Source organism: Protopterus annectens, chromosome 13.part0 (genome assembly GCF_019279795.1).
Source record: "Protopterus annectens isolate FY-2018-M chromosome 13.part0, PAN1.0, whole genome shotgun sequence".
NCBI classification, from domain to species: Eukaryota; Metazoa; Chordata; order Ceratodontiformes; family Protopteridae; genus Protopterus; species Protopterus annectens.
The window spans coordinates 893,259,916-893,278,940 of record NC_056747.1 but is presented as its reverse complement, the minus strand read 5'-3'; the positions used below and the strand labels follow the sequence as shown (position 1 = coordinate 893,278,940).

Sequence of the window (19,025 nt, the reverse complement as noted above, 5' to 3'; positions counted from 1 at the left end):
GGCAGCTGTTCTGCCTCTCTCTCCATTATAAAAAGTTACAGAAATGCATTGCTAGTATGGCAGAACAAAAACAATGGTCAGTGTAATAATATAACAGTCAAAGCAGGCTTCTCTCTAGGCACTACCACCTGACTATGTTGGGATCTCCAAAAGACACATCAAAACAGTAGGCTTAGTACCATCTTCCTTCTCCCAAAAGAGAAATGGATACAACCAGGAATTATGCATTTCAGCACAAAATTAAGAACCCACTCAAAAGCAGATGTTGTTGCAGCCAAGACTATACAATTTTTTTCTAGATTAGTAGCCCTTTATTTTTTAGCTGATCACTATCCATTTCAATTTAGAAACGAGCACAATATAAAACAAAACCAAAATCTATAACGAGAGCTGCACAACCACCTGAACCACTGATGCAGGATTCATTTGGCTGTACTGAACGTATAGCTGAAAGCAATGCTGATCAGTCACAGCCCCCCCTCCCCCCAAGCATTTTCAAGCCCTTACCATTTCATGGCACTTCAGCAGACCACAAGTCCTTATGTTCAACACTTATTTCACAACGGTTCAGCATGTACAGCAATCCCCCCCCCCCCCCACCAGCTTGGTTATTCTTTTTGCAACTAAGCCAACCAGCCTAGGTAATGGGGCTGAAAAAGACCACCAGTAAAAATGTGTGTATATTATATAGCACTTGTATCTATTTTTTTTATATCACACACACGGGTTTCTATCATTTGAAGGAATGTTCACTTGGACTGAATCAGAAGTGGTAAAACACAATTGACCAACACCCCTACATCTGTAAATGTCTGCAACAATGATCAACTGTGTGTGGCTCTTTTCTCATGGTTATGAGAACATGGAAATAAAGGGGAGTAGTTGTGTATTTGTGTGAAGTCATCTTCCACTGGGGGGAGGGGCTGCCTCATGCATTTTCTACATCCGTTTCGAGTCGGTGAAAAAGTACTCGGTAAAATAGGTTCTCACTCATTTGTGAAAAGTGATATAAAAGAGTCAAATAACCATTTGATCAAATGGAAACACACACACACTTGCATTTGTCATGGAAAAAGCAATCAAAAATTTCAAACACATTAGGACAACTGAAAAATTACAAAGAACACATCCAAAGTACGTACATTGCCAATGCAATAATTAAATTCTGCACAATTTGTACTCATTTTTATAACTACAATGCACGCAAGACAACTATCAAACCACATCTGTATGTGCGGTGGTGCAGTGGTGGCATTGTCGCCTCACAGCAAGAAGTTCTCCTGTTCAATTCTCAGTTGGAGCGCCTTCTGTGTGGAGTCTGCATGTCCTCCTTGTGGTCGAATGGCGTTCGAAAGACATGCGTGAATGGGTGTGCCTTCATTAAAGGTTGGACGTCAGGCTGACACCTCAGCACCATAAAAATCAACTGCCAATCAATAGCGGACCGGAGTTCTGCTGTGGCGACCCCTAACCGGGAAAAGCCGAAAGAACAACAAAAGTTAAACTAAACTAATTAGGGGACTTAATAGGTATGATAGCTACCCAACTAAACTTATCAGCATCATTTCATTACTGCGGGACTCAAAGATTTCCTCCACAGTCTAGTGAAGAGAGCCTGTCAACACTGACTATGGCTGTCATAAACTGTCAGTCTCGCTTTTAAAGAGTGCGGATGCAATAGGGTTATGCAACAGTAAGTAATGCTTGGTCAAGGAGTCTCACTTTTGGTTATGGCTGTGCAACCGTGAAGTTGGCATTTTTAAGTTAGAGGATAACCCTCTCCAAACCCCCCCCCCCAAAAAAAGTGTCCTGTCAAGTTTTACCAGTAGCCAAATGAGAATCCATAATTCTTTGTTGCCGTAAGTATAGTTTTGGTTTGACTTACTCTGTACATTGGGCCAGCACTGATAAATGGTATCCCGACCATTAACACATGTGCATCACAACATTCATGCATATACAAATCCATTACACATAATTAAACGACCCCCCATGAATATTTCAAAACGTGCACGTTGATTGGTCAGCGTGCACATTGTAAATCAGAGTTATAGTACAGTAATGGAAAAGTCCAGTCGCCCAGACTTTTTCCATTAGTAAAACTCTTTTTACAGCAACAGAGAATGCAAGATCTCCATTGCTTTTTTTTTTTACACACTGTCTCGGCATGCTAAACGAGTTTAACATAGTGAGACAAGCTAACTGAGATATTCCTATCTCCGTTGCTTTATTTAAAGCTGTCTCGCTATGTTAAACAGCTTTAACATAGCGAGATAGTTTGTAAAAAGCAACAAAGATCTTGCTTTCTCCGTTGCTTTTGCCCACAGCTCTGATGTACTGCATAAGCATACGCAGTACATCACAACTGCAACAGAATACCAGACAGCTGCGGCAGGGCAGCAAGGAGGCATTATACAATGCCATTATTTAAGTAATTATTTTTTTTCTTAAATAATGTCATTGTATAATAGTAATAACCCACTTCTGGGTGTGGATAATGCTGGATTTACCCACGGTTGTCTGTTTGGCCACTCGGGCTTCGCCCTCGTGACCAAACCACACCAACAGTGGGTAAATCCAGCATTACCCACACCCAGGTATGGGTTATTGCTATATTATACCCATACACGTGCAACTAACTCAAAATACACACATTTTACAAATTTACATAAAAATTACACACCTTTTTAGCCACCATTCTTCACATTTCCTCAGTTCCTTTGGTTCTCAAAGCTCCTGCTTGCCTATCTGCCTCCTCTCCACCTTTCCGAACTTCCTTGGGCCAACTCTTCTACCTCTTCTCCTCCCCTACCTCTCATCACTATCCTCTGATCATACCCATACATTCCCATCAAAGGGATTCTACATCCCTCCCCTTGTCCTGTTATGCTTCCCCATAACAGACTTTTTTTGATTACTGGTGTAAAACTTCAGTCCTGTACCTTGACCAATTTAACACAATTATTTTTATTTTACATTTGTTTACCAGAAGTGCCCGACTGGGCCAGAAGTCCTTTTTTCAGTGGAGGCCCAAGAAAAGCACCAGTAAAATAAATAAATAACAGAGTTATAAACAGACTATACATAATACAAAAAAAATTTTTTACAGAAATTTACAAAAAAAAAAAAAAACAGTCTACCAACTTAAAATAATGTAATAACCAGTTTAACTTTCATCAGCCATCTATTGTATTATAAAGTGTTTAGTGCTCCAGATATAAAAGGCAGCATAAATGCAACACGAGTCATTTAAGAGTCCAACAAATAAAAAGCAGAACTTGTATAAAGTTTATAACATGAACTTCTTACATTAGCTGTTTTGACAGAAATAAATTATGTTATAATAAAAAGGAGAATCTGGAGAAGAAATAAAGTAGGAAAGTAGAAAGAATGCGGGGGAGAAGAGACATCTAGTTGTAGTAGGGTTTAGTGGGTTCACAGTAGGTTATAGATATTAAGGGAAAGAGGGATCAATTGCATTCACCCAAAAGTTGTACAGGAGCATAGTCAGTTGTTGGAAAGATGATCCCAGAGTAGCAGCTTAAATCTGGAGGGAAGTGTTTAGTATGTGTAGGGATGGAATTACCCTTAATAAGAGTTTCAGAGAATCTAAACTTTCTGCAGTTAGTGTAAGGTTGAACAAAGTCTGAGTGCAGGGCAGTTTTCAGGTTGCCAAAAGATGGAGTGGGTAATAGTTGGTACAAAGACTGCAGTTAAATCCAGTTTAGTTCATGCAGAGCAGTGCTATGGTGTGATCTATAATGAGGGTTCATAGCAAATCTAGCTATATTTTTGTAACAGTCTTCTAATTTAATTCAGACTTTTGAGGTTTACAAAACTAGGAGGTGCATATAAAAAGGGTCGAAATTAAGAGTGATCTAACTATGGAATGTCTGGTGGTATTGGCAAGATAAGGCTTGGCTCAGTAAAGTCAGCCAAATCTGATGTGAACCCGATAGTCTGCGCTGTATGTTTATCAAAATTTTAGGCAGTTATCAACTGTGACCTCAAGAAGTTCGGCGCGTTCAACTGGTTCAATTTTGGTCTTATTAGAAAAGTAAATTATAAAGGGAGGTGATCATGCAACTTGATATTAAAGAAGAGCGTTAATCTAAACAAAACAAAGAAAATAATAGTTGCAAGACAAGACACAAACAATCCCTACTAGACAGGCATCAAAAACTAAGATTCCAGGAAGGGAAGGAGCTGAACATATTCAGGAGTCATCATCGAGCGAAAGACTTGATAGAGGACGGTGCAGAGTTAAGCTAGTAAATATGGTAAAAAGCAATGGACTTAAGATTGAACCCTGTGTGACACAAACTGTGACAGGTCAGTAGGGGAGAGTTTGTTTAGCCACTTGACTGCTTGTTGGTGGTCTGATAAGTAGCTGGGAAACCATGACAGGGCTGCTTGGGTGAGTTTTAAAGGTGCTAGTTTATTCAGTAGTTTTGGTGGGATACCGTTGAATGCTTTTGACATGTCGAGGAAAATGGAAGAGACTAGTTGGCCACCGTTTCTGAGATGGATGATGATACTGGTAAAACTTAAAGTGGTTGTGGTATTGTAATTGGGTCTGAAACCAAGTAGGGAATTACTAAGAAAGTCATTACTTAACAGATATTAAAACGAGTTTTTTTTGTCTATGCATTTTTCCAAGTATTTTGGCTAGTGGAGAGCAACTGGTCTGTAGTTACATTAGTCAGTTGAGAAGCCACCTTTGTGTATGGGGATGATTAAGAGTTTGAGGCTGTATTGCTCAGAAATTGACCAATAGATAGGATAGCTACGGAATAACAGATGGCATCTGCTGCTATTCTGAGATATTCATTAGGGAGTAAGCAATGTAGGCTTTAGCACCATTGAACCTCTCAGTAAATTAGTTTGTGTTGGTTTGAGAGAGAAAGAACTGAGGCTAGATACTGATCCTGTAGGAACTATTAGGGGGGTGGTGGTGTAGTTTATTTTTTTTTTAAATGAGGGAGAGTATGGAGTTTATGAAGCAAGTAAAATTGGGAAGTAATGTTATCTGTGGATTTATATGTAGTATGTAATGGAGTAGTGGACTGAACAGGTTTAAGGAATTGTTTTATATAGTCCCCAAAACTTTGGGAGATTTTGGTGTTTTTGTTGAATTGAGCTATAATGTTGCTTTCTGTACCCAAGGGGTGCAAGTTTGAGGATACTGATGAATCTATTATGGAAGTGTTGAACTGCTGAGTCTAAGTGTAGATATTTTAGTGAGGACCAGTCATACTGCAGTAGTCGGGATTTGAAGATTTCGGGAGTTCCTTTTGTTATGGACAAGATTAAATACAGTGGTTTTGGGAAAGCTTAACTGATGCTTCAGTAGGTATGTGGGTAGACTATCATCAAGAATGTCAGGGAGACTGTAGTGATAGAGGGAGGGACTGTTTTGTTAATATCCAGTCCGAGATGGAGTGCTACATAGTATTTTTATCTGTTCTTGTTGGGGAGTTCATTAACCTCTATGGTTTCTCACAAATTAAATTTAATTTGAAGGGAGTTTATTAACCTCTACGGTTTCTCACAAATCAAATTTGAAGGGTTTTATGAACAGAGGTTCCCCAGTCTAGATTGAAATCCCCCATTATAACATTTCCTGATTGAATGTGGAAGTTGATGGTTTCGATTATGGAAGGGTTATCATCTTGAGGGAGGATACAAGTTGCTATAATTACTGTGTGTTTTGGAGTTTAGTTGGAGACAGGAGATTAGTATTTCTGAATTTAAGAGGTCTCTGGATTTGTAGTCAAGAGTTCTAGTCAGTCTGAATCTTTGTGCATAATGGCTATGCCACCGCCACTAGTGTCCTGTCTGTGAAGGTTATAGCCACGTGTTAAGATTTCAGTATCAATTATGTGGGGTTTGAGCCAGGTTTCAGCAAGGATTAGTAAATCTGAAGAGTATAGGTAGAGAGAGTTGCATGAAATTCATGAATTTTACTTGGGATGCCTCTGTGACGTCCAGTCAACATCCCGCCGAAAAGCCACAAGTGTGACATCCCCCACTATCCTGTGTCAGTAACTAATGAACTTTAATCCTCACTACTGACTCCAACAAGAGTAAATATCTCACAATTTTCCCCCAAGAGCACAACAGGAATTCGCTCTATAACCCAGGACTGGACTGTATACTTCTATCCACCCTTAAAATGCAACTTACACACTCCAGAGTAATGTGTCCCAGTTTAAGACCTCCGACACATTCACACAAACTGAATTGCACACATTCAAACACTTCTAGGAATGCCTGACAGATTTCCAGCAGTCTCTCTTCCCCAAAATACAGTAATACCACCAATCAGAGCATCTACATGCTCTTTCAAAAGGCTGTCTAATTAAAATAAATATCAAAACAAATCTAGCATACAACCTAAAGCAGCCAAGCTTTTAGAGTGGTCTGGCAGTTATCAAAGCAGATATAAGCACACTCAACTCACTAAAGAAAAGGCTGACTGACCAGCCACAATGTAAGATGATAAAAAATGCAAAAAACAGTACTTTCAATAAACAGAACTCAATCACTGGGAAAAGGAAAATTTAAAACTGAAGGATATAAATCCAGCAGTTAGAAAAATTCTTGATTTCTGATCTGAAGAACAATGTCCCTGATCTAAACTAAAAGTTTTAACAGTGCAAAGGCAGGCTTACAATTCTTGGGAAGTCATTTGTGTATCCACTGAACTGCAACTGTGAACAAACTGAACTAAACTGTTAAGTGAATATCAACAGTCTTCAGCAGGCTCTTTTATAGCCTGGGTTAACCGTCTCAACTATTCTAGTTCTTATTTTCATTTCATTTTTTTTTTTTTGAAAAATCAGTCTCTGAAAGTAAACAGAGCAACTGGAGACATTCCCATGACATCTGTAGATCAGCTAATTCTGAGACAGCCTGTATTTAGAATGTCCTTCATAAACAAGCAGTTAGGAATGTTTAAAACATTGAACAGTATTCTATTACCTCTTGTACAAACACAATATTAAATCAACATGAAGAACTTACAATATCACAGCTAGGCATGCTGGCATACGTTACAGATTCGCTGAAGTTAAGTACATAATTTCAGATTAGACATGCTAGCACAGATGACCGTGTACTTTCTTCACAGCTTCTTAAATTCATGTTTATTAAAAAGTTAGAGCTGTTGTGTGCTGGACTACTGATGTTATGTGGGAGTGTGACGGGAAGTTAAGGGGCTGTATGTTGGTGGGTTTGAGGACCTGGATTGGGATGCATGTCCCAGCTTACAGTTAAATTTGAAGAGCAATGGGTGTGTGCTTCAGAGTAAAATTCTACTGCATTTGTGGTGTAGATTTGGCAATGTATGTGAGAGTTAAGTACATCTCAAATTTAAGAGTTCTGTGTTTGAGCTATTACAGGGATTTGGCGATACGACAATGTTTGCAAAAAAGTGGTGTATGGTGAAATGGTGACTGGGTTTGTTGGAGAGCGGTTACTAGTGATGTACTGGTAGTGGAAAAAGGCAATTTGGTAAGCCAATATGAGTAAGCCAAGGATTGCTGCATGTAGGAATAGCATAGTTACTGGTATAATTGTAGAGTAAGGCAGGGTCAGGGGGGGAAAAGGGGGGGGGGATTTTCTAGGTCAACAGGGAAGGATTAAGAAGACTTAAACTGAATACAATGCAATATATCTTTATGTTCTTCCTCTTCTAGACATATCACTATATTGTGATGGATTGTTCCTAATGTAGGGGCTTGTAACTGGATGCTTTAAAAAGTTGTGAATGGGTAAGTATGCAAGGGGCATGGTTAATGGGTAGCTATAAAAATGTAGATTTAGTGGGAGTGGGTGGGAATTGCAGGTAGGGCAGCAGAGTGAGCCCAAGCATAGGGTAGGTGAACTGAGTGGGTAGATCTAATTCTAGTTTAGCCAAGTACCTGCACACACACAAAAAAAAAAAAAAAAACACTAATCAGTAGGTGCTTGAAAAGGAGTATAAAAATGTATGTCATTCAAAATTAGTAAAATGTAACAATGAACATCTCAGATATAACATGGGTGTAAGCAGTCACGCTTAAAACTAGAGCAGGTGAAGAGCAGCGAACAAGTAAGGCCGACTTGGCAAATGGATGGACATAGGGTTAATGCTTTGCAGTGTTGTGCTGTAGCTGCTGCTGGGTGGTACAACAACTGCAAAGCATGTAAATATATACATACATTAGTTAACTTTTTTTGTTTGTTTTTCTCTTGTTTGAGAGCAGAGGACAAAATCTTGAAGGTGCCACTTGTGGGGGAAGCCTCTTATTAGTACCATGCAGTGCAAAAGCTGACAATAGATGTAGGACCAGTTCACAACACTCTTCTTCTGTAAGCATATGAATGTCAGGCTTGGCTGTGTTCATTGTTTATACTGCAAAGCAGCACAAAAAAAATGATTTTCCATGTTATAGTTTCAGTCCAATCACTCCTCCTTTTAGCTGACCAGAAACGCTGCCATTAACTTAAAATTTACTGAACCACAAGTAAAAAGACCTTTGTAAACTGGGAACTCTGTATAACAAGTCCATGTGTGTACTGCTACTTTTTGTTTTTATCTTTTTATCTATCTGTGACCAAATACTCCACTATAATTTTATATATATATATATATATATATATATATATATATATATATATATATATATATATATATAAATTGTGATTCAAAGATAGAGCTACCTCATAACAGAAGAAAAAATAAAAGCAAAGCAGCCCCTTCTTAGTCAGTGTTTTGTGGTTCAAATTGTTAAACATCTCAGAAAGTGAATAATCCCTTCTCTTGCTAGTAACAGCTGAACTGGAAGGGTCAAGAATATAAGCTAAACCCGGAGCCAAGGAAAAATAAATTCCCTTCTGCCCAAAGAAAGAAGTTTTTTCAACAGGAATTTCTAAAGACACAAACCTACTTTTGCCAGGCAAAAACATCCCTAGAGATAGGGATTCGAGTATGGCTAGGCACAGAGATATTTACACCTCCCATCCCTCTTTGCATGAAGAGCAATTGCTTGCATGCCAAAGGGCAACTCCACAGCCATAAAGGAGGTGTTTAGCCCCTGGTCCATGGTGGCTGTAAGGGTTATACCAGAGGGAGACAAGTAAAAGGTGTATGGTCCAAAGAACCAGAAGAGTCTCACAAGTTTTTGATTGTGGCAATTTAATAACCTGCTGTGATGGCAAAGGCTGCTGATTAAATTTTCTTTTTGGTGGCTTGAAGAAAGGACTGGGTACATTATTCCATGATTAAAAAAGCAATTCCATGGTTAAAAAAGCAATTCCCATGGAAGCAGTAGTCGGTTAGGCAAGTAGTAGTCACTTTTCCATCAGATAACACAGTAAAATGCACTTTACAACACTGGAACCTAGGTTAGAGATGGCTTCTCAACAATGAAGATTAAAAACTAATGCAACTGAAGCATTAAAAAAGAGATGCTTGGAGCAAGAGATTCAACCCTTCCTACACATAGTAAAGGGCCTCTAACTGGGGGGGGGGGGGCACCCTTTGACACTGTTAGGCACAGCCAGGAATGCTGGCAAATATCTGCTAGCTTTTGCTGCTGTAGCTCCTTCCCCTTCACTAGCCAGAACATGACTGGTACATCTCAGGCATCCACTGAAAACAACAAGTAGAATTTAAGACCTTTTTTGCACTTTTATACTGTATTTCACTTAACTGCTGCTTCATTTTATGTTGTTTTGCTGCCGTGACATTCATTCTACACTTGTATAATTTTTGCTTCATCTGCCTTAAACAGCATAGGCTAGACTCACACTTGCTGAATATAGACCGTTTGGTATAGATTGAAGCACGAAAAAAAAAAACAAAAAAAAAAACAGCCATCTTAAATTAAGAGGGGCCAACTGCACCCTTGTGGCATAACTGTGTAGCTCAGGGCCCATCTGAATCGGAGACTGTTGGAATAAATGCAATGCAAGGGGCTTTTCTATTGGTAGATTGTTAGGACTGTGTAAATTCCTTCGTATTTAAGCACCGCTAGCAGTGCTTTGTACAGAAGCAAAATGCCTAGAATCACAGTTTTCCCTCATAGACACTCAGTGAAACCATCTCTGCCTTGACTGCTGCTCTTTGGTCAACTCAAGTTGCACACTGCAGGCAGATCAGCTATTGCACTGTCAAGCATCACCCAGATTTTTTCGCTAATCCTATATAGTTTCAAGTCCCCTTGCTAATCCTGGAGCAATAGCTGCTCTTTTGCCCTCCCACAAGCCAGGAATTACCTGCTGCTACGGACAGTCAGTTTAACATTTCTCAATTCAGACTGACATGGGCATACTGAGACAATCTAGCAATTGCCTCATGTATACAGACAACCACCTGCTCCTAAAGCAAATAAGTACAGTACAAGAGAGAGGTCTCTATGCCTTGAAACTTCAGTCCTCTCGCGTAACAAGATATCAAAAGCACCGTCAGCTCACACACCTTTCCCCTTACACAGGAGGAAGTAAAGACACAAACCCACATTACACACAGGTACTCGCCTACAGCTTACCAAAAGACCAGAGACCTCCCAAATGCAGACAACCCTCACATACTGGCACACTATCAGAATCCACCAGTACCTGTATAACAGTGTCTCAGTAATCAAGCCCCCCCCCCCCCCCCAAGGCAAAACATTTCAAAACCAAAATTTCTAGCCACTGGTGAAGTGCCTCTCACCAGGCTAGACAAGAAGGTCATGGTCCGTTGCCTGTCTGGTGCAGAGATCCACCCAAGTCACGCAGCATCAATTACGCAGTTATAAATGTTATAGTACATGTTGAAGTGAATAACTTGAAACATACCTCCCTAGACTATATAAAGACAGGTATGATAGAGCTCAGATTGTGTGCACCACGCAGGTATGTCCTTGGGCCCAATTAGCATTCTACATCATCTAGGAGGATGCCACATTATAGACAAAAAGAGGAGTTTTAACAATTGGTTTAGCTTCTGGAACCACTCCAAGGAGATCCAGTGTCCGTCAGCCTGGGAAGACATTGTCGAGAGATGCTGATGCTTCATTAGAGATGGTCTTCACTTGTGTCAAGGCTTTAAGATACTGGCAAGGACACCTGCCTCCTTCGGAGCCTTTTTTCAGGTTATGTTAAATGAAAACTCAACTTCCAACGTATAAAATTACTCGGAAGATAAACTCAAGGTCATGCTGCTCAATGCTAGAAGCCTAAACCAGTCAGAGGCACTTCCAGGAAGACTGGCATCTGTGCATTCACGGATACTTGGGTCAAGGCTGTAGAGTACCCCAGCCTTGCCAGACCATGCCTTCCACAGGTTCAGACCCCAAAACTAGTGTGAAAGAACCAAAAGGTGGAAGTGTATCCATTTTCATTAAATCCAAATACACCTTGTGACTGGTGAAACAGTACGACTCTCGAGCTAGTCCAGCTCCAAATAACTACTATAACACCCTATAACTACTATAACACCCTACCACATCACAGCTAACTACAGGTCCCCAATTATGAACCAGGAGAAGCACATAGCCTACCTGTACTTGCTTGACTCACTCAGTATACAGCCAAACACCTTGATCGTGGGAGACTAACTACCCATCCATCGACTGGGAAGGTTACACAAGCACAAACACGACCACACTGAGGTTCCGAGACTTTGTTAATCAAATGCACTGGAAAAGAAAGTCTGCACCCCAACAAGGAGCTCAAATGTCCAAGACTCGGTACTTAATGTGGGGGGGGCACTTCAAACCACAAATCTGTCTCGTTTGAAGTAAAGATCAGACCGGATATCCCCAATCAAAAAATTAAATTAAAATATATTTCCCCAAAGCAAACCACCCCCCCCCCAAGTGGTTTCAAAGCCCGTAACACAGGCAACGACTCCTATGTGGAGAAGTACACAAACGCCCTATATAGCCACTTAAGTGTACCAATACCAAGCCACCCTGGTGGACTGCAAGTATAAGGTATATGATAAAACATATATCCAAGAATGTACTCAAAAGACAACTACCCTACATAGCCTAAACAAGCAAGCAAATCAGAAACCAAGCAAGTTACGAAACACATCCCTAGCTAAAGACAATCATAAGGCATTCTTCAGCTAAATCGAAAACCTCAAAAGGTAATACCAAACTGTGATGAACTTCAGGCTTAGTGCTGTCTACCAGAAAACTACCAACTTAACAGACAGATTGTGACAATTTCAGCCCCCATTCACCAGCCATACCCACAGCATTCCTAACACCTGTCCTGTACCATTCACCTCCAAAGAACAGGTCGTTCAAGCACTCTGGCCAAAAATACACCCTCTATAGACCCAGATAACACCCCAGGCTGCATACTAAATCTAAACTACCTCCTAGCAGAACCACTTAGCTGCCTAAAAGCCTGAGAACTGGTTTTGTGCAAAAGGAGTGGAAGAACAGCAACAGTAATCCCCCTGCACAAAGCATCAACCAACTCTGGGAACTACAGACCCATTTGCCTGCCCAGCAAAGCCATGGAAAGAATTATGGGCCTCAATCAACCAGGACAAATGCAGCCCTCAAAACACTTGACCCAAACCAGTTTGGTTTTGTCAAGAGTAGATCATGCTTATTAAACCTGATGAACATCTTTGAGAAAGTCACCAAAGCCACCGAGGATAAAGCAGTACACACCCCCTATCTTGATTTAGCGAAGTCGCTTTGATAATTCTCCACTCAGGGATCACTGAAAAACTCTCCCAGCAGTTTATCAACCCATTCGTAACTATATGGGTAGCACACTGGCCCACATATAGAACACACGCTGTTAAGGTTAGGGAATCCACCTTCACTGTTAGAACAGTTACCAGTGGGTGTACCACAAGGATCTGTAATGGGCACTGTGCGGTTTTAGATTTACTTCTCTGAAGACCAGTCAAAAGACAGCCTATTGGAGTCGATTTGCAGACAAATGGAAACTGGGTGCAATTATATAGTCCTCCAACAAAATCAAATTATAGAACAGCCTGACACAAACAAATCGGTGCCAGGGCCATGGACTGAAACTCACAAAATTATACATCTGTATATAGCTACAGCCAGCTAGCTAGCTAGCTACAGCCATATCTAGCCTACATCTAGATATGTAACCATTTATATTATAGAAACTCAAGCATTTACAGATTAAATTGGTACATGCACAGATGTTAATCAGTTCCACTGCAAAAGCTCCAAGGTAATGCAGCATATGCAACCTGGTACTCTACAGTAACAAGCCTAAAAGGACTAAGCAAGTACTCTGAAGCAAAAGCTCTCTCACATTAAAACATGGCACGATACTTTACAGTCAATGAGAGGGTACAGGCACATACATAAAAAAGGTTTCCTAAACCTCACTGGATGACTGCTACAAACCCCAGCTACCCTTTTTCTTGCTCTATTAGTGCACTAAACTGCAGGAACAGGACAAAATTTTTTAGACCTTATCAAGGATTAGCATTAGCAGGAAAAAGCTATATCCTGTCAAGTCTCTTTCTTACATATTGCTGACAAATGGCTTCCATCCTCACTTACTGCCACCCCTCTACCCACAGCCAGTCAACATAAAACCATTTTATTTTCAAGTCTACACTCTGGCATAGCTAGTTACGCAGGTCAATTAAATTTACTGCTACTGCATCACTTCTGGTCAATATCAGAGCTGAAAGACTTGCTCTAATCAGTCCCATCTACCTGGTAAATAAAATACATCAAACCACATATCCAGTAAGAATGTAGCAAAACATACCAGTGTAAGCATCCCATATTTTGATGCGACCATTGCCAAGTCCAGTAGCAAGAAGCAGTTGATCCTCCCCAAACTTGAACCGGTGCCATCCAATATTTACACAACGGCTCTGTTTTTCAGGCACAGAAGAGCCAAAGGCAAGACCCCAAACAATATCACCACAGTCTATAGTATGTTCACCTGGTGTCTTCTGATTCTCACTGCTGTTCTGTCGGAGAAGTACCTTGTTTGTTTTGTTCTTTTCATTATCATCTAACAAACTGGAGAGAAAACGTGCATTACCAACACATACAAAAAACAATTTACAGCTTTCACCACTTGCTTTTTCTGAGTTCCAGCGTGTGTGGGCAGAATAGAACATACCACAATGCTTTAGTACAATATTTTCTTCAAAATAAGGGGAAAGGATTGGGGGGGGGGGACGACTCAAAAAGTGAAAAGTCTGAAACCCACGATTTAGAAGCCATGATCTAAAAGGTTGTGCAGTTGTCTGTGTGGTAAGCTAGCCTACAAAAATAGGCACTAAAGGACAAAATACAGCAACATCTGCAACACTAGAAACCCAGCTTGCACCTACTCCAGTTTTAGAAATGCAGTGATCACAAAACGGTTTGCCTTTTGCTTGCAGAGATAAAATACAAAATACAAGAGCAGTACTGTTAGTTCAGAAAGAGAAAAACAGCAATCTTAAAGACTCTGAAAGTGGAGGACACCATTCAGGCTGCAACAAGCATTACTTGCACATTAGACTTTTATGCTTCATAGGAAAAAAAAAAAAGATTACCCAGGTGAGAAAATAGCCAAACGTTATTACGAACAATTAAAACTGCGCCAGTCTATTCCACTTCTAAAAGCACAAGGGTAGGAAAGGTTTATTCTCCATGGAGGCAGCAACTTACCTGCAACAGACAGCAGCTCAGAGATTTTTAAGCAATTAAACTGGTTAACCAGAAGGGACTGTGTCTACAAATATGGGTCTCAGTAGCTCAAGACTACTGCTGTACAGACTAGAAAAATAGAACTCCTGCTAGGAATTTGGGGGGGGGGGTATGCAGCCTTCTGAGCTATGCAGACTGCTTTAGGAGCAGTTTGGGGGGGGGGGTGTATTTTGAAAATTTCTGAGTGCATTTACCAAATTGTTTCAGGTACATCGATAGTCGTTGCTCATTGACACCTCCCTGCATTCTAGTGTTTTCTGAAATATCACTGTAAAAAGTATTAAGTCAATTATATTGGGTGAATAGTAAATGCATTTTAAAAAGTACAAATGTCAGTCTTTAAGAAGCATTCTCTATAGTGACATCAGTTTGTACTTTCACAGTTTTCTATAAATTACTGTAATATATAGTTCCACTACACAAAATGCAATTATCAGCAAAATTTAGTGGATGGGGCACCGTAAATTCTTACTAGGGATAGCATCCACAACCCTCTTGGAAATGGGTAGGCATTACCAAAAACAATCCTGGGTACTAATTAGAGTATCTATGGTATTACACTGGGATAAAACGGCTAGGCTTGAAATGACCTCCAAGGTCGATGATCCTATGGTAGCAATTAACACTAACTTGATAGTTCACCTGTTTTTTTAGTCTCATTTGCAAATGTAACCATTTAAATTGGTTTAGAAGTTAATGGCCAATTTTAAAAAGGGGTCACTGCAAAACAGCAGAAACACAATGAAAACAGAAACAGGAATACCACAGCAGGACAAAACTTTTTTATTACACAACATTCTGGTACCTTGGCTTCTCGCCTTCTGTTGGCACTTTTTTCAGTATCATTCTGTCCCTATATATACACCCTTTAACTTCAATTAGTAAACTTAATTAGTTCCATTATACAATTAAATCAAATTGTTAGTAACCCATTAATGGCAATTCATAAGAACAAACTGAGTAAAATTACTCAGAATACATTTTAAAGTCCATACATACACTTTATAACTTCTGAAATGTCTCTTACAATATTTTTTTACATACATTTACCAGTCTTTTAGTATAGTTATGTATTAAATAAATCCCAAATAAATTATGCCCTTTTATGCAGAATTCAAAGTGACATGTGCTAAAATGCATCACATATTTAACACAAGAAAATAAAATGCATAAAACATTTTAAAATACATTTTTATTTCCCAACATTAAGAACCCATTCTTATGCATACCTACTGTGATGCAAGCATTCAAATGTTATTCTAACAAATCAAATGTTGAGATTGTGTCCTCTAGGTATGAATTTGGAAAATAATACATGAAAATTTATTATCATTCCACTTTCAAAGTTTGTTCAGTTGCCTTTTAAAATTCCCATAATTGCTCACCGGAGGAGCTAATGTACTAAAAAATAAACTTGTCCAAACCCCCATCGCATCGCTTACAGTAGGTATAGCAATGAGTTATTGAATAATAAAGCTTACATTCAAGTCCTTTTGGTTACACAAGTAAAAATGTTGGGACATACTGCTGTGGGAGATGTTCCATTTGTAATAGTGTTAAAAACTTACATGGGAAAAAGTTCAATGGTAAATTATATAAGGCCACAGAATATTATAATTGCGTTAGTTGTGTTGTGGTGTAGTGTATATTATAGGTTGTGATAGTCATCCAACTGTATGGTATATTGGTCAGACTACCAGAAAGGCCAAAGTGAGGATTATGGAACATCTGGGTGATGTGAGAAGACAGAAATCAGAGTCCTGTAGCCATGCATTTTTTGTCCAAACATGGGGGTTTGGACAAGAGTTTATTTTTTAGTACATTAGCACGTCCGGTGAGCAATTATGGGAATTTTAAAAGGCAACTGAACAAACTTTGAAAGTAAAATGATAATTAATTTTCATACACTGTGTCCTCGAAGTATGAATTTGGAAAATAATCTCAACATCTGATTTGTTAGAATAACATCTGAATGTTTGCATCACAGTAGGTATGCATAAAAATCAGTTCTTAATGTTGGGAAATAAAAATGTATTTTAGATTAATGTATTAATTCAAAATGTTGCATCATGCATTTTATTTTCGTGCGTTAAATATGTGATGCATTTTAGCAAGTCACTTTGAATTCTGCATAAAAGGACATCATTTATTTGGGATTTATTTAATACATAAAAAGTATGCTAAAAGACTGGTAAACTATGTACGTAAAATATATTTGAGACATTTCAGAAGTTATAAAAAGTGTATGTATGAACTTTAAAATGTATTCCGAGTAATTTCTCAGTTTGTTCTTATGAATTGCCATTAATGGGTTACCAACACCAAAACTTTGTGTAATAAAGAAGTTTTGTCCTGCCCTTGGTATTCCTGTTTTCATTGCGTTTCTGCTTTGTGGTTTGGAGTTTAGGAACGTTTATGTTAGAGTCTCTGCAAAACAATCTGAAGAGTAAGGCAAATAGTCAATACCCCAACTACCTTGCTTAATTTCATTACACAGTAGTCAGAACATTGGACCAAAAAAACTATTTTAAACACAATCCAGGCACTGAAATTTACTAACATAATTTTATGTTTGGCTGTCTGCAGTTTTAAGAATAGATTAAACACAGTTAAAAGAAGGCATCAACATTTGAAACAAAGACACGGGTACATATCTATAATGACCAACCAAGACAAGTTATGACCACCAAGTAATGAAATAAGCAAAGTAATCTGGCATTAACTAAGTCTTCTACACATCATTTTTAAAAGCATATTCCATCATATTTTTAATCACTTTTGGTGGTGGGAAATTGTACTTACAAGCGCTTCAGACACCGACACCAGGGAATAAGTCTAACAACACGATGACCTTGAGACCAAGCTAAATAAGATCCATCAGGAGCAAATGCAACTGTCCATGTTTCACGGCCCGATTTTTGAATAAAAGGGGATGCTGGTGTTGAAAGTTCTCCAATGAGGTGTGAAGTTGCTGTACAAAAAGGGAAGATGGGGAGAAAAACAATTACTTCAAAAGAATCTTTTCATATACGTAAATACAACAGGATGCAAATTTGAACAAATTAAACTATACAAAAATCACACTAATACGCTTGCTTGGGTAAACAAACCACCACAAGAGAGGTTTCAAAATACAAATCATTGACCTCTGCTGCAGGAGGATTTGTTATGCATGAGAATTAACATTTGTCCCAACGCACCAGATTTCCAGCAGTCTGACAACTGGTCTTCCTACAGAGGGAAATTTAAAGCTCAGAACATGCCACCTGCTCAAACCACCAAGTATAACAAATATAAAATTCCCCAACACTGCAAAAATGTTATCATCACACATGAAAGAAATACATACACATTATAGGAGATGACAAAGCATCACAAGCAGAAACACAATTGTTTTAGTTACTGACTTTCAATACACTTACCCAGCCAAATACATATTAAAACGACATTAAAAAATAGAAAATAAAATGTTAGTAGCTCATCACCCATGAGTCCCAATGACTGTACAAGTAATGTGACAATGTACAGCCTACAGCACTACTCTAGTTGTACACATTTTACAGCAAGTTAAAGCAAGTTAATACCATTACACACATTATGCAACATACATTTACAGTAAAAACTGAAATCAGCATACAGGGCCAGCTGCAAAGCTAAGTGAATGATGTGGTAGCCTACAGAACAATTCCATTTGGGGTGCTGTAAAATAAAAGTGTTCAGTTAGCAGTTGCCATTACACTGACTAGGCCAATAAGCCATGAAGATCTTACTGAAGCCTATTTATGCACACCCAAAAAGTTGTAAACTAGCATTTAAGTGGTATTTCCCAAAGATCCTTATGTTATGTGCAACAGTAACCCTGGATAGAGATCTGCATGTTAATTCTGTCCACAAGGGACAAGAGTGCCAAGCCTGGGTAAAACCTGAGGTTTCCCCATCCACATATTCCTAAGTTTGATTAGAATTGGGGATGCAGGAGGAAGGCGATTACAGACAAGTGGTATTTTCTGGATGTTCCGTTTACGTTTCAGAAGAGGTTTATTATTTCCGCAACGCCGGATTTGTGAATGTTTAGTAAACCAAAAAGAATGGGATCAGAGGAGGCTCGGAAAGTTAAGCAGGGATCACTCCTCAGTAGTAAGACAGTGAGTAAAGGGAAAGAGCTTCAAAATTATCATTGTAGCTTTTGTGATTTAGACCCTTTATTTTCTTAGTGAGAAAGCATTTTGATCACCCTAGCTGTGGCAAGAGTTTGTACTGGTACAATGACAGGCCTGAGTGCCAGATAATTAACCTCTAGATGCCACTCTCTAAAATGAGCTGCAGAAAGAA

At 39.1% G+C, this 19,025-nt stretch overlaps 1 protein-coding gene across 1 annotated transcript in view; it reads right to left on the bottom strand.

The window, feature by feature from the left end:
- WSB1 (WD repeat and SOCS box containing 1) overlaps positions 1-19,025 on the bottom strand; it is a gene marked incomplete in the record, with an annotated part of 110,050 nt that overhangs the window by 77,496 nt on the left and 13,529 nt on the right. The window contains 2 exon segments of the mRNA XM_044054642.1: positions 13,756-14,015; positions 17,496-17,664. Of these exon segments, the coding sequence (XP_043910577.1) occupies positions 13,756-14,015; positions 17,496-17,664 (429 nt within the window).